The sequence below is a fragment of the Bipolaris oryzae genome, assembly GCF_000523455.1.
Source record: "Bipolaris oryzae ATCC 44560 unplaced genomic scaffold scaffold_89, whole genome shotgun sequence".
NCBI lineage: Eukaryota > Fungi > Ascomycota > Dothideomycetes > Pleosporales > Pleosporaceae > Bipolaris > Bipolaris oryzae.
The window spans coordinates 58,122-72,556 of NW_006911365.1; the positions used below are offsets into that span (position 1 = coordinate 58,122).

At 53.9% G+C, this 14,435-nt stretch overlaps 8 protein-coding genes across 8 annotated transcripts; 4 read left to right on the forward strand and 4 right to left on the reverse strand.

The window, feature by feature from the left end:
• Positions 1-467: 467 nt before the first annotated feature.
• Positions 468-857, reverse strand: COCMIDRAFT_98558 (uncharacterized protein; the record flags this gene model as incomplete). Its single annotated transcript, XM_007691009.1, has 1 exon — positions 468-857. A coding segment is annotated over one exon (390 nt), but the record flags the coding sequence as incomplete, so codon positions are not given.
• A 738-nt stretch (positions 858-1,595) lies between these two features.
• Positions 1,596-2,100, forward strand: COCMIDRAFT_6366 (uncharacterized protein; the record flags this gene model as incomplete). Its single annotated transcript, XM_007690984.1, has 3 exons — positions 1,596-1,884; positions 1,958-2,008; positions 2,063-2,100. The coding sequence occupies 3 exons, from the start codon at positions 1,596-1,598 to the stop codon at positions 2,098-2,100; spliced, it is 378 nt and encodes a 125-aa protein (XP_007689174.1).
• A 696-nt stretch (positions 2,101-2,796) lies between these two features.
• Positions 2,797-3,619, reverse strand: COCMIDRAFT_98542 (uncharacterized protein; the record flags this gene model as incomplete). Its single annotated transcript, XM_007691010.1, has 2 exons — positions 2,797-3,527; positions 3,577-3,619. The coding sequence occupies 2 exons, from the start codon at positions 3,617-3,619 to the stop codon at positions 2,797-2,799; spliced, it is 774 nt and encodes a 257-aa protein (XP_007689200.1).
• Positions 3,620-4,394: 775 nt separating this feature from the next.
• On the reverse strand, positions 4,395-6,285 carry COCMIDRAFT_37847 (uncharacterized protein; the record flags this gene model as incomplete). The annotated part of the gene is made up of 3 exons (XM_007690997.1): positions 4,395-5,942; positions 5,997-6,132; positions 6,185-6,285. The coding sequence occupies 3 exons, from the start codon at positions 6,283-6,285 to the stop codon at positions 4,395-4,397; spliced, it is 1,785 nt and encodes a 594-aa protein (XP_007689187.1).
• Positions 6,286-6,640: 355 nt separating this feature from the next.
• COCMIDRAFT_98525 (uncharacterized protein) lies at positions 6,641-8,279 on the forward strand (the record flags this gene model as incomplete). The annotated part of the gene is made up of 3 exons (XM_007691011.1): positions 6,641-6,748; positions 6,803-8,007; positions 8,066-8,279. 3 exons carry the CDS (start codon positions 6,641-6,643, stop codon positions 8,277-8,279), a joined length of 1,527 nt encoding a protein of 508 aa, XP_007689201.1.
• A 232-nt stretch (positions 8,280-8,511) lies between these two features.
• COCMIDRAFT_37849 (uncharacterized protein) lies at positions 8,512-9,243 on the reverse strand (the record flags this gene model as incomplete). Its single annotated transcript, XM_007690998.1, has 3 exons — positions 8,512-8,851; positions 8,883-9,069; positions 9,192-9,243. The coding sequence occupies 3 exons, from the start codon at positions 9,241-9,243 to the stop codon at positions 8,512-8,514; spliced, it is 579 nt and encodes a 192-aa protein (XP_007689188.1).
• Positions 9,244-10,043: 800 nt separating this feature from the next.
• COCMIDRAFT_37850 (uncharacterized protein) lies at positions 10,044-12,320 on the forward strand (the record flags this gene model as incomplete). The annotated part of the gene is made up of 4 exons (XM_007690999.1): positions 10,044-10,049; positions 10,197-10,289; positions 10,572-11,312; positions 11,361-12,320. The coding sequence occupies 4 exons, from the start codon at positions 10,044-10,046 to the stop codon at positions 12,318-12,320; spliced, it is 1,800 nt and encodes a 599-aa protein (XP_007689189.1).
• A 1,009-nt stretch (positions 12,321-13,329) lies between these two features.
• On the forward strand, positions 13,330-14,310 carry COCMIDRAFT_6370 (uncharacterized protein; the record flags this gene model as incomplete). Its single annotated transcript, XM_007690985.1, has 1 exon — positions 13,330-14,310. One exon carries the CDS (start codon positions 13,330-13,332, stop codon positions 14,308-14,310), a length of 981 nt encoding a protein of 326 aa, XP_007689175.1.
• Between the last annotated feature and the right edge of the window lie 125 nt (positions 14,311-14,435).

Consider the following 14,435-nt stretch of genomic DNA (forward strand, 5'->3'; position numbering starts at 1 on the left):
TTTGGGACCTATTATGGCTTGGCAAAGTCTTAACCTGTAGTCCGCCGTGTGCCTTAGATCAAGCAGTGGGGACCAATTACCCCGAGCCTAGCAGCTGTCTTATCTACGCGCAGTTTAAGCTTTTCCCAATGGATTCCATGCGTCGAGGCCAAAAGAGGCAGCTGATCCAGGCGGTTGCTCCCGAATGCTAGGGTCACGGGCGTGTTGTGCGTCACAGTTGCAGGCTGCACGCCGTGCGTCTCCGGGCGTCGTTGTTGCTTTTCTGCCACGGCTGGTAGAGGACAGCTACGCACAGTAGTCTACATGGTGTTTGGACAAGTCTGCCACGGGCAATTGCAGCGTGTCAGGTGGCTATGATTACAGCTGCCGGATAGCGGTAGCGCTCCAATGCTACGCTGTGCCCGAGAGAGCAGGAGATGGATGTTTTGCATTGCCTGCCAAGGGAGTACACAGTTCGTATTCCCATCTCAACATCCCGACACAGTAAGGCACCGTCTAGGCGATCTCCAGCGGGGGTTGGTGAGCGCATTTTGCCACATCATGCGCGGATACCGAAGAAAAAGCATCGACGGGGATTCTGTGACATTTGGCCATGGACGAACCACCATGCAAGCTGTATATTGGCCGACATGATAGGCAGGGGACTCGGGTGGACTCGAGTGGCCTACGGGCTCTGTATGCCCCAAGTCAAAAGCAAGGCAGAGGAAACGACCTGCCACAAGGGATTCGCTTGCAGGGCCCGCTGGCGAGCAGGCATGGGCGTGGGCTTGGCAGTTGCCGGATACAGATGGCCGTTGGTCGGAGGCGCGCAAGATTGCAGGGCTGATTGGGAGAGATGGCGAGGTTGACATGGCCGGATGGGAGCCAGGAGAGGCAGGAGGACGGTGGGAACAAAGTAGAGGGCGGAGCCTCGCGGCTTGGCAGTGGGCGCGTGAGCCGGGGATACACCCCCAACGCAGCACTGATCATCGCAACGGCGCCTACTGTGTACTGCCCCCCAGGTCCCCTTTGCTCGAATACCCCAAAAGTAGTATGCTGATCGAAGTATCTACTACCACGCCCGCGTATGTACCTACATTCGTAGAACAATCCCTCCGGCAAAACACATTGCCCTGACAGCGCCGAGACCCGGCAGCCGGCAGGCGGTACCGCTGCGACGTTTTACTCACGGTACGCCGCTCGATAACGTCACTGGACATCAGCCGGCTGCCTATTGCTTTTTGGCTTTGGCATCGTGTCTCATGGCTTGCATTGGCTTGTCTGGGGAACATAACCGTCGCATGCAGGTGGCAACACTGTCCTCAGCCGCATCCAGTATTTGTCCGTATGCGTACCTGCGCTGTTCCATGCTGTTCCATCGTCTCCATCTCCTATAGAGTAGAAGTACTGTAGCATACGAGCTTGTTGCATCAAGGTCGCCGCCCCCCGCCCTCCGCCAGCCCACCATCCACTACTAGCAAACACCACCCCACTCCACCTCTCTCAGCCAACACCCACGAATGCGCCCCGAAGCAAACCAACGCCGCACGTTAATTTGGGTCGTCGGAATACTCTGCCTGATTCTGATCTCGCTGCATCTTTACGCTGCAAAAGCAATGGACTCGCTCCCCGCCCCCTTCGCCATCGAAATCGACGGCAGTCCCATCTCCAAGCCCGCCTCGGACTCCCAAGACCAGACCCATGCATCCACCGGTGCGGAGCCTGCCGTCTTCGAGCTCAAGAACAAGCGTCTTCAGTGCGACGGCCATGTCCTTGCCCGAGCTTTGGCCGAAGATCGCAGCTTTGGCCCAAAGAAAGTATGGTGGTTCAAAGCCGACACGGCCACCCCGATGTACGATGTCGTTGCCAACAAAGACGGTGACTCGTACCAGCTCCAGTTTTCAGGTATGCGTGTATTCTGCTGTGGCGGTGCAAACTATCGCCCTTTTCTTCCCAAGCCCCGGCTAATAATAAGCAGGCGCTGGCTTAATGGCGCAAAGTGGAAATGTTTATGCGGACCTTATGGGGGGTGAGTCGTGTGCATTTCAATACATGTGAAACCAGGTACTGACTCCTTCAACAGACAGCAGCGCCAAAGTGGTCCTCAAGATGCAGTCTTGACTTTGTTCCTTTCTGCCCGCTACCGGCGCTTCCCCGTCTTTTTGCAATGTCACATGGCGCCTTGTAGAGTGCCTGTGCTTGGCCACGTACATACGCATGTAGTACCTTCTTTGAATGCCATAGTGCGGTACGAGTGACGTACTTCTCCTTGCGCGTACCACCAAAGAACTCCTCGAGAAAAAGAAAACAGGACAACTAATACTGATTGCTTTTGTCTTTCTTTTGTGTGTTTCAGTTTGTTGTTCATATACACGTGCACGTGAACCCTTTCTTCATGTTGCAGATAGATCGATCGGAAAATCGATACTCCGCAGATGAGATCGGTCTCATAAAACAAAAGCTACTAAAAAAGCGCTCGGCCAAATTTTGCATAATATTAGTTTTCCGCGAATGACGCAAACAATGCATTGCCAAGCCGGGTTCTGTACTAATGTGTTGTCAATACTGTAAGTTTTCATCTTGTTGTTTTTTACTTTCTCCTCGTAATTATGGCCCCTGTTCCTGGTGGAGACATGACCGACTGCACCTTCCTTTTCCATGTGAAATTTTACGGCCGTTAAAAGTATGAAATACAGTGACACCTGGGTGTAATGGCTTTCGTATGGCGCATGTCGCCATGGCCGCACCTACATATGATCATTGTTGCAAGTCCTAGACAATCAGCACATAGCCACCATCTCGAATCCAAGCCTAGACTCAGGAGTAATCGGTACCAAATCTTATGGCCCATTTGATCTCCTCTAATCCCAACCTTGCTGTATATTCCCTGACATGGACATCACTATGCCCCCAGGACGCCTTCATCCAGTCAGGCGCCTGGTTCTCCTTGAGAACAATCCGGACAAACTCCATGCCCGGCGTGCGGTCCATGATTTGCAGCCGCACTTGCGTAATTATGTGATGCTTGATATATCGAATCCAAGTCGCGTTGGGGTTGTGAATGAATGCTGATACAGCGTTTCGGTCTTCTGCAGTGACTCTGGGATGTCCTGAAACAAGATCAAACGTGTACGTGGGAAAGCGCAGGTGAAATTTGATTACCGGGAGTATGTCTGTACCGACCAGCGAGTCTATATTCAGCCAAATCCTCAAAGTACCGCTAGGATGGTGATAGCGTGCAACGCGTTGTCTGATTTCATCGCTTGCTTGGTTTGCCCGGAATGGAGGAGGGAAAAACGCTTTGAAGTATTCACATAGGGCGAACAAAGGGAAGCGATGTGTCGACAACCAGAGTGGGCGGAACTCCATTCTGATAAGTGTACAGGTTTGTGTCAGGCCGATGAAGGGGAGAGGTCTGTGAGGAGGTCGCCGGACTTCATGGTCGGGTCGTAGGCCCCTGCGCCGAAATGTCATCGACTTTGAATATGTGTTTGGGAATGTCCGCGTGCTTATTTCTGTAAGAACCTCGTAAATGCGATTTCGAATTTCTGACTACTGTTAGCATTTTCGAGACTGAACAAATCACGTGCTACTTACCTCCTGGCAAATCCAAGAATCTGAAGATTTGGCTTGAATCCATAGCCTGCGTTTGCTCTGATATTCCAGCCTCTACTGTGGCTTTCCCTGTACAATCTGAGATAGGCGTGTTGATTTTTGGGCGCTTGTCGGGATACTTTTCTAAGACCTCTTGTGCAGGGCGTTTCTTGTTTGCTGTTGCAGTCGGTTTCTCGAACCCTTTCTGGGGCCTTGAACTCGCAAATTAGCAATTAGCAGTTACAATATAATAGAGCCACTTGAATGTTTTGATCATACTCACATTTCGATGACAAGACCGACGGTTGTTGTAGAGAAGTGTGTGGAGGTGGTTCAAAGGAGGCTGGATGTTGGCGCATAGGTGCGTCGGTTGAGTGCTAGCGTTGGACCCTGACGAGACAAGAAGCGGTGGAGATGAGATCCCCTACAGGGCTGCTGCCTAAGTCGATCGTACCTATTGGTCAAGAAAGTATCATGCTTTAGTTGGACAGCTCTCATTGGCTGGGCAACACAAAGTCTTGAAAGTTTAAAAGTACCAAAACCACCACACTGTTTGGAAATACGAGAACACGGTGGGAGTCGATTTCCCTACTAATGCTGCTGTTGTTTGGAGCTAAAAACAGCTTGCCATACACCGTTTTGGATATGATGAGTTGTTCATACGAGCAAAGGCGCTAACTCGGGAAGATAATGCCTAATGAGGCCAGCAAACGCAACATCATTGGATAGACAGCAAAAAAACTATCACTTCAGCAATCGGGTTTGGTCAGGGATGTTGTTTAAGTAATATTCACAGGCATTGGATGCTGTTGCTATTCGCTTCAAGCCACCGTAATATCCCCCGGCATCGTAACTAGCCAGTTCTCCCAAAATCTGAACCCGTCAATTCCCTGCTCTCGACAGAGTGCACCCGCTTCCTCAGCCATTTCCAGCTCCTCTGTCGCGACACCAACACTCCAACCAAATCTTTCAGCTGTCTCTTGCGCTGTTACGCCCCTACCGAATGTCTGCCAATCCCATGTGACCTCCATGCTGGGAGGCTCTTGGTGAAAAGTCTTGAACCAAGCCAGGAGACTGGCAATAGTTTTCTCGTCAGTGCGATCACGCCCTTGTACGACTAGAAGACCACTCTTGAATTGCCTTAGGCGCACTGGCAATTTCAACGTATCCCACATGCGTGCTGCCTTCTCAAAATCTGAGGGACTAACAAGCTCCACACCGCCCCTTGCACGATTGAAGACAGCCCAAAGATCCACAAGTGTCATGATGCCACCTTCTTTTCGCAGGATACCATGCGTGTCATCGGTAAGCCACTCGGCCAGATTTCTCGAAAGCTCCGACACATACAGTGACTCAGAACCTGACCCAGAACCAAGCATGTCCTTTGTCGTAATCAGACCCAGTGCAGACGCCGACTGAGATGCTAACGCGTTTGCCTCAGAGCTGCTATTAGTGCCCAAGTTGGCCTGTGATGCAAATTGTTCTGCAAGAGCGATAATCTCTTTTGCTGATGTCATCAAAGCCTCAAGGTCCTCAAAGGCGCTGCCTATCATGGCCTCGTTGTTCTGTCTCTGCTCTAATCCGCGTCGCTCCAAACCCGCAATACCAACAACTCGGGGTCGTTCAGGCTCTACAGACGAAGCGTCAGATTGTATGGTGTAGCCATCGTCAGCTAAAACAGAGGCTAATCGTGGCTTAGGGATTGGCGGGGCACTTTGAAGGAGCCATTTGCGCTGCACCAGTGCATTCTTCAGGCGCTCGTAAAATATAGGACCCCCACCAGCACGGAAAGATAGCTTGATGCATTCAATGGTGTCGGACTGTAACGGTGACGAGAGTGTTGGGCCTGGAGATTGGGACCTGGTGGGCTCCTGGAGCATGTCGAAGCGCTTGTCTACAGCAGTTGTCAGGGATGCACCGCAAATCTCGCAATTGAGGAGAGAAGGATGGTTCTGGTAGGTGCAACGAGGACATGCCGATGGCGATGTTGTGGAAGCCGAAAGAGGAGGAGGAGTTCCATTCTTCACATCTTTCGGAGGCGGGCCAGGGGCTGGTCGATTCGACATGGCCGCTATGGCTGCTTTGACGACATGTACAGTCGGCGGCTTTATTCCGCAAGCCAGACAGGGAGGTATGGGTGCGCGAGATGCGAGAGCGGGATCGAAGTTGGAAGGCACAGGGTTGGAGAAGGAGCATATCGGGCATACCCATGTTGCGCTCGCAGGAGGTGGAGGCGCGGGGCTGCTGTGCCGCGGCGGAGTAGAGGAGGACGAGGCGGTTGGCGTGGGAGCCAAAGGAGCACCTCGCGATAGCTGCTTCAAGGGCTTCGGGTAGAGAGTTACCTTGGGCGACGACTTGAGAAAGCCAGCCTATATTATTGTTAGTCCTGGTGGTGTCCGAGGAGCAAGCCATATCCAACGTACATAGAACTCTGGTTTCTCGACGTCTTTCAGGAAGATGGCAACGGAATTCTTGCGCGGCTCATTGTGATCGACATAGCAGACGCGGTGTGAGGTAAGATACGATTGCCCGTTTTGATACTCGGGTATCTTGAACTTCCTGTTCACATGTTCAGCAGCAGCAGATGAGCGCCATGTAGGGATACGCGTACCCCTCGTAGAGCCCTACGGCATCTTGGACAAAAAGCAGCGTCTCCTCCGGCAGGAGCGACGGGCGCAGTGCGGTGGTGAGGTCGAGCTGGTGCAGGAACATTCAGACCATTTGTAAGTGAGCGTATGCAAGATACGGCCATGGCACTCACATCGGGCGTCGTTTGACCTAATGCCCATCCCCCCCAGTCCGGCAAGTCGTCATATCCCCGACGCTAAGCTCATCGCGGTTAGCACTATCCCAGCGGCCGCCAAGCAACAGCACCGTGCAAATCATTGTCGTCGGGTCGTCGCCTCGCCTCACCTTCATTCACCCACGCCCACCCCCATTTCCACACCCACGTACTATATCTCCGCCGTCGTGCACCACATTGATCCATCTTCTCCAACTCCACTGTGCACATACTCACTCTGCAGCCTTCTTTTCGTCGCCCCTGTTTCCCTTGCTCCCCTGTTCCATGTCCCTGCCCTCTGCCACTGTTGCGTGGGCGCGACCGATGCAGTCACCCGCCTACAACACCGTCACCCCTCGAACCACACTCCAGCCTGCCGCTCCACCCGCGTCTGTTAGTCTTCACACTCCTCTGGCGACTTGTGCCTCCGCTCACACACGCCCACAGTCTGCCATGGCTCCTGAGCAGCCCAAGAAGAAAGTTGAGTGGCCGCCTGCCGTACGCGAGTACGTCCGACGTGCTTTCGACCCCGCCAACGCGATTCCGGGCATCTCGCAAGCAGACATGCAGGCAAGACTCAAGGAGACCATCGGCTACTTCGCTGAGCGCAACTCACATGACAACGTACATTGGCCTACCTTTCCCCTGCCTCAGGAGCTTCTTCTCGAGGAACGGAGGGCGGCGCTCAACGCATCTGCCAATGGCTTCGCGAACGGCATGCAACCTACATACGTAAATGGCATTGTCGACCACACTAACCAGAACACACCCCTTTCCAAAAAGCGCAATGCTCACGACGCTGAAGAAGTACCAGCCGAACAAGCGCAAGCCAGCGTCCCACCATGGCGCAAAACTAACCTAGCATCTCGAATGACCTATGCCGATGGACACAGCGAAAAGCGCCAAAAGAAGAACGCATTTACGGAGGCCGTAAGTAAGTTAGACCAGACTGAGCTTGACAAGCGACGACAACGCTTTCAGCTCGGCAACAACGGCCCGAAATCAACGCTAGCCTGGGGCTCGTCACGCAAAGACGAAGATGAAATGCCTACCGGACCTGTAGTCGGAACCAACGAGAACCTTGAGAAGAGCTATTTCCGTCTGACTGCACCACCGAAAGCTGAAACCGTGCGCCCCCTGCATGTGCTCAAGAAGACATTGGCCATGCTTGTGGAGAAATGGAAAGCAGAAAAGAATTACAATTACATTTGTAACCAGTTCAAGTCACTGCGCCAGGATCTGACTGTTCAACATATCAAGAATGCCTTTACGGTCAAGGTGTACGAGATCCATGCGCGGATCTCATTAGAAAAGGGGGATTTGGGTGAGTATAACCAGTGCCAGACACAGCTCAAGGCATTGTATGCGCAGAATCTGGGGGGCAACCCAGCTGAGTTCAAGGCGTACCGCATTCTCTATTTTGTGTATACGTGCAATAAGACCGACATGAACGACATGCTGGCAGAATTAACCCTCGCAGACAAAGCACATCCATGGATCAAGCATGCACTTGACGTCCGATCATCACTTGCCCTTGGCAACTACCACAAGTTCTTCCGACTTTACCTCGAAGCCCAGAACATGGGCGCTTACCTCATGGACATGTTTGTTGAGCGTGAGCGCCTTAGTGCTTTAGCTAACATTTCTCGCGGGTAAGTTTAATGATTGTGCTTCAGGGGTTGCATCATGTTTTACTAACAGGGTGGGTAGATACGTAAATGTTTCTCTTCGTTTCCTGACTGATGAGCTTGGTTTCGACAATGATGCATCTTGCCGTGAATTTCTCGAAACGCACGGTGCGCAAAACACTATTGAAGACAAGGGCGATCGCCAGTATCGGGTCAGGATCCGCGAGGTCGCATCGCAAATCGAGAGTCTCCGTGCCGCGGCATTCAGCAAAGTAGACATCAAAGGACAAATATGAGTCGACTCGAGCGCAAGCAGTGCTTGCCGTCGTCAGCTGCACCCTTTTGATTACGAATTTCCCCCGATTGCTCTACATATATCCACTACTACTACTACTACTACTAATTTGTATACTTATGGTTTTTTTTCTCATGCCTGGCGCCACGTGTGTCGTGGGGATTGCAGTGGCGGTAGAAAAGGTGCCGCCTGAAGCGGCGAGTTTGGGTGTTATTTGGGTGTGTGATGGCTATCTATGTGTCGTCGGGATGCGGGAGAGCCGTTCCATGCGCTAGATGCAAGGAAGTTTCTAGATGCTTTCTTTCTGTTACGGCCAAAGTTTCAGACGTGCTCCTGACTAGCCATGTTTTCTTAGTCGGGAAACGGGAGACGTCATTGGCGCCAATGGAAAAGGTGGAATCGGGAATAAGATTGCGGGAAGAGAGGAGAAGAGGGGATGAGGGGATGAGGGGGACGAGGGTGTTGCTGACTGCAGGACTGCTCGAAGCGTTTGTCTCAGCGGCAGGTTGCAGTGGGTGGAGGCCGACGGGATGATCGAGGGCAGCTTCGGACTGTACCGGTGATCGACAGCCACTGCATCGGGATTGCAGGCACAGGCACAGACACAGGCAGCGTGTGGAACTGGCAGGGTTGTGAGCATTTGAGTTTGCTGTGGCCAGGAGAGCTTTTCTGTGGGACGAGAAGTTGCAGGCGCTGGGGCTTGGCCAATGAGGGGGCGAGATGGATGTTTTGGCCTTTGATTCGGCCAGGCACAGGTGTCGAATGGTTGACGCTAGCTGCAGGCTCTCGCTCTTGTTGCAAACGGGCAGAGGGAATGTTTGGTAGACAGCAGGCAGTAATGCATTGGTTGATGAGGAGCGTGTTTGGTATGCGAGGACGAGGGTGTGGTGATGCTATAGGGCTTTGTGGGGACGTTGATCAAAAGCACCGAATGTGGGTGTGGGTTCGCATGGGCACAATGACATGTTCATGCAACGCCGCACGAAGAAGCAAGGGAGGCTTTCCAACACGGGCGCGCCGGGCCCATGATTGGGCGTTTTGTGGACCTGCAGCCCGGCAGCCCGACGTTTGGCAGACAGCATGGCGTAGGCCCTGGGATCCCTTGGGGCTCGTAGCCAGCCGTAGCCAGCCAAAGCCACCCATAGCCCACCCATACACAGCCATCCTACACAGCCATGCCAGGTCACATGGCGTGCTGGCCTACTGCCGCCCTGGCTCCGTGTCGTCAGTGGCCACCAGCAGCGCAAATATACCGTGTAGTGTACACACCTACTACCTATCTATCCATGTACGTGCGTACAGACAGGGCCCCGTCCACCCATCCAGTCCAATCCAAGCCAGTCCACTCCACATGGACCAGCAGGAAAAAAAAGAGGGCAACCCTCGAGGCCTAGAGAGCCGTCTGCCAAGTCTCAGGTAGTGCAGGGCTGGGATCCCTTCGCCGTGAAAGCACCCACTCATTCCCTAAACTTTTGGCTATCCGCGCATCTTCTTGTCTGTACCTGACGACAATCACCGTGCACCTGCCCCAGACGTTTTCCCTTTACCCTTTGTCTTTTGCTTGTCGTCACAGACTTGGACTGCACGACTCGGCCTGTCCTTCACCCGCCGCCCACTCGCCCCCGCACACGCCGCATCCCCGGTCGACAGTCATACACTCGTAGCCAGTCGGAGCCCCAAAGTTCCTGACACCTCCTGACTGCTCCTCACGGCACAACGCTTCCGCGTCTTCTGCGCATCCTCTCCTCCTCGTCCGCACCCCAAGATGAAGGTGAGTTTCTCTGCCTTTTTTGCTTTTTCCGCCACACAGGTCCCCGCGCCTGCACCGTCTGCACCGCCTGCACCGGCGCCTGCACCGGCGCTGGGGGCATTGGCCGAGTCAAGGCGCGCATACATGCTAACGGTATTCTCTATCTAGTTCCGCAGGAGTGTAAAGAGCGAAAAGGACACCCGCCCGCACCACATCTCGATTCCACCAAAGGATGCCATAGCCATTGTGCCGCCCAAGAAGGTACGTACCACCAAGCACAATGCACACACACACACATACACGTCGCCAAACGTGACTGCCGATTGCCTCGACACTCACTCGCTGTTGCCTGTGCGGGTGCGGTGACCGAGGCCAACGCGGCCCTCTTGGGCTGCAGTCGTTGCGCGCAGGACCATCGACAGCCAGCCCTGCGCCCAAGACGTTCAAGCCGCTCGACGTTCGCCATTGCTCCAGGCGCTTTGTCCTGGTACCCGCTTCCCGATAGGGCAGAGGAGCGCGAAGCTAACGGCGATCTCATTTCAGGTCATAAAAGCCCTATACGACTACACGCCCACAGATACCAGCCCAAACTCCGTCTACCTTGCCTTTTCCCAAGGCGACTTTCTGCACGTTGTCGGGCGTGAGGACGATAGCGACTGGTACGAAGCCTGCAACCCGCTGCACGGCACCCGCGGCCTTGTTCCCGTCTCATACTTTGAGGGCGTAGGCAAGACAGTGCGCGACAGTGCAGGCGCCCCCCCAGTGCCTCGCGCCACAACACAACAACCGCACGATTCCGGCTACCAAGAGCGCATCACGAGCCCGCAACCCTCTACCCAGGACATTATGACGCAGCAGATGCGCATGTCGCGCTCGGGAAAGACAGGCGCCATGGTCTATGGCGTCGTTATCTACGACTTCCACGCAGAGCGGCCCGACGAGCTCGAGGCGAAAGAGGGCGAGGCCATCATCGTCATCGCCCAGTCCAACCCCGAGTGGTTTGTCGCAAAGCCCATTACCCGACTCGGCGGCCCCGGCCTGATACCCGTCTCCTTTATCGAGATCCGCGACATGACTACTGGACAAGTAGTCACCGACACGCAAGCCGCCGTGACTGCTGCTGGCGTGCCCAAGGTTGAGGAGTGGAAGAAAATGGCTGCAGACTATAAGAACGGTAGCATTCCTCTCGGCAAGCTGGAAACAAACTCGGGCCAGTCGCTGCAACAAGGCATGGAGCGTTTGAGCGTGCGCAGCCAAAATGGTGGCCACCAAAAGACCGGTTCGGTAGGTGGTGTGCACTCACCTCCCGTACACGATACTGACCCTGTGCAGATCTCCCACTCGCGCAACGGTTCCATGGCGCAGGCTCGAAATCCGCACCGCACGTCCGACAACCTGCTCGCACCTATCAAGGCATGTGTACCACGTTACTGCTTTGCTGACGATATCTTCTGGTTCATCATTGAGTGCCAAATGGAGGACGGCCGTCACTGGGAGCTGCAGCGTTTGTACCAGGATTTCTACGACCTTCAGATACAACTTATTGCCTCCTATCCCGTCGAGGCTGGTACAAGTGGCTCTGGAGAACGAACACTGCCATTTATGCCAGGCCCGGTAACCTACGTCACCGATAACATTTCCAACGGGCGCCGTGCCAACCTTGACGAGTACATCAAGAACCTGCTCAAACTAGGCCCCCACATTACCCAGGGACACCTTGTCAAGGGTTTCTTTGCCCCACGACAAGGCGACTACGAAATCGATCCCGACGTTGTCGCTGCTGAAGAATACCGTTTGTCTCAGCAGTCACACCACTCATCAACCCCCTCACATGGAGGAGCCAGCAGACAATCGTCTGCCGATCAACTTCAAGCCACAACCCCAGTGACTCCTTTCTCGACTGGCTCAACCTATGCCTCGCACCAACGTGGTCCGTCGACAGCCTCGCAAGCATACTCGACGAATCTCAATCCACCGCCTATGAATCACTCACACTCGTCCGTCTCGACCGCCACTGGCACTGGTACGTCGGCGCTCAAGATCAAAGTATGGTTCGAGGAAGACAATTGTGTCGTCATTCGCATGCCCATATCACTCAAGTTTGTTGACCTCTACAACAAGCTTGTGGAGAGGAGGAAGCTAGAGCGGCCTGGCGAGGAAGAGGAGGAGCTGATTGTCGAGTACAAGGACGAGCAAGAAAATTACTTTTACCCGATTGAGAATGATGAGGACCTGCAGATCGCAGTGGAGCGTAATCCCAAGCTAACACTTAGTGTTACAACAAGGCGGTAATGATGGAGCAAATGGTAAGACTTGGCGTTTCTTCTTCTTCTTCTTCTTCTTCTTCTTCTTCTTCTTCTTCTTCTTCTTCTTCTAATTCCCCTAACTTTTATTTCCTTTCGTGTATGGTAGCCCGTGCCATTGAGCAGTGGCTACCTTGGTCCGGCTACCTTGATCCTTCTACCTTGATCCCTGTCTTTTCCTTTGTTTTTTTCCTTTGTTCTTGTTGCTTTCGGAGTTGCATAAGGGTCCATAGCTCGGGTGCGAACAGGTGTTTGCGGAGTCTGTGGGGCATTAAGTGCATGACGGCAAGCGGGTTCCTTTCGTTTCGACCAGTCTTTTTGGTTTGGTCTGCAACCATTTCATCGACACAGAGAGGAGGTGTTGAGGCTAGATTATATGAGGGTGGGCTTTGAATTGAGCAACATGTGGTGGATGAGCAATGATGGGGAGGCGAGGGAATGATCAAAATGGGTTATCTATCCATTAGGTGTATTTGAAAAATTTCACTCCACTCGAGTACTATATGTGTGACGGTGATGATGTTCTTTCTGAGAAGTGGGGAGCGGTGCACGTTGGTCGAGTATTGTAGTCCAAACATGGGCGTGGGGTGCCGTACACATGCCTCAGCCGATACTAGCCATGAGTTCCGAGCTTGCGGTTTGACAGAGAATCGAATTGCTGCAGGTTGCGACATAGCTGGCCAATGATTGCGCAGAGAGGCCGATTCGGGAGGCTCTGCTCCGACGTCGGTGTTTGGAGTCCGGTGCGGATTCAATGTCGGGCACCGCTTAGACCCAGATGTGTTCGTCAGTGGCTGTTCTTCCAAATCCCGCAACCTATTCACAACTCTCTGTCTACTGCAGCTCTCACGCTCCGTGAGATTCTGCCTGCTCCTCCTGCACCACACGGCCGCCTGTTACAAGGCCTCACGAGCGAAGACCCACAACCGGATCGTCTACCAAGGCCTTCACATGCAGCACAGAAAGAGAGAGTTTGCCAATAACTGGGGGAAGCTGCAATGGGGGAGGAACAAGCCAGCGGTGTGAAGACACCTGTCGCCACGGAGACTCTATCCCAAGCCACCGTACCAAAAGTCGCAAGCCCTTCGATTGCGATTCCCAGACCAAAACTCCCAGTGCCGAGTATGCGCACGCCGACGACGACGTCGCCCATAGATACGCCGCGCAAATGGAACACAGCGAAGCTGGGCATGCGCGTGGGCGCCGATGCCCTCTCAGCTGGCGCGGCAGGCATCTTGGTCGCTCCAATCATTACCATGATAGACAAAGGCATCATCGAGAACGCCAGCGGCAGAAACACACTAGGCGACAGCCTCAAGCAAAGCCTCACACAACTCGTCTCAAAACCGCACCGCTTCCTCTCCAGCAAGCCCTTCGCCCTAATCTTCAGCCTCTACTTCGGCACCTACCTCACCGCCAACACCATTGACACCGCATCCGCAACGCTCAAGCCCACTCAGCCCTTGCAACAGCAAACTAGCGGCACCAGCAAATTCGTCGCTACCAGCTCCGCGAATCTCGCACTTTGTCTGTACAAAGATAATCAATTCACCCGCCTCTTCGCCGCACCAGGCTCCTCTCCTCGCCCCGTGCCCCTCCCTACCTTTGCCTTATTCACTGTTCGCGACTGCCTCACCATCTTTGCTAGTTTCAACCTCCCGCCGCTCCTCGCGCCCGCGCTGCAGGAGCGTATGAGCGACCAGGTAAGCAAGTACGTGGGTGCGCTTAGTGTAGCGCAGTTTGTTACCCCTGCTGCGGTGCAGCTTGTTAGCACGCCGTTGCATTTGCTCGGCCTCGATTTGTACAATAGGCCTGGGGTGCATGTCGGAGGTCGTGATGGGAGAGCTGCACGTGTGCTGAGAGATTGGGGGAAGAGTGCTGCGGCAAGGATTTGTAGGATTGTTCCCGCGTTTGGGGTGGGAGGGGTGGTGAATACGAAGGTCAGGAGGGGGTTGATGGGGAGGTTGGAAGATGCGTGAGGCTCATAGATGCCATTAGAGGTTATATGGATTACTTTTTCCTGGAGTTTTGAGGGGTTGGAGATATAGATGGGACATCTCTTCTCTACGGCCGAATTTGGAGGGTTTGGGTATACGTATCGCAT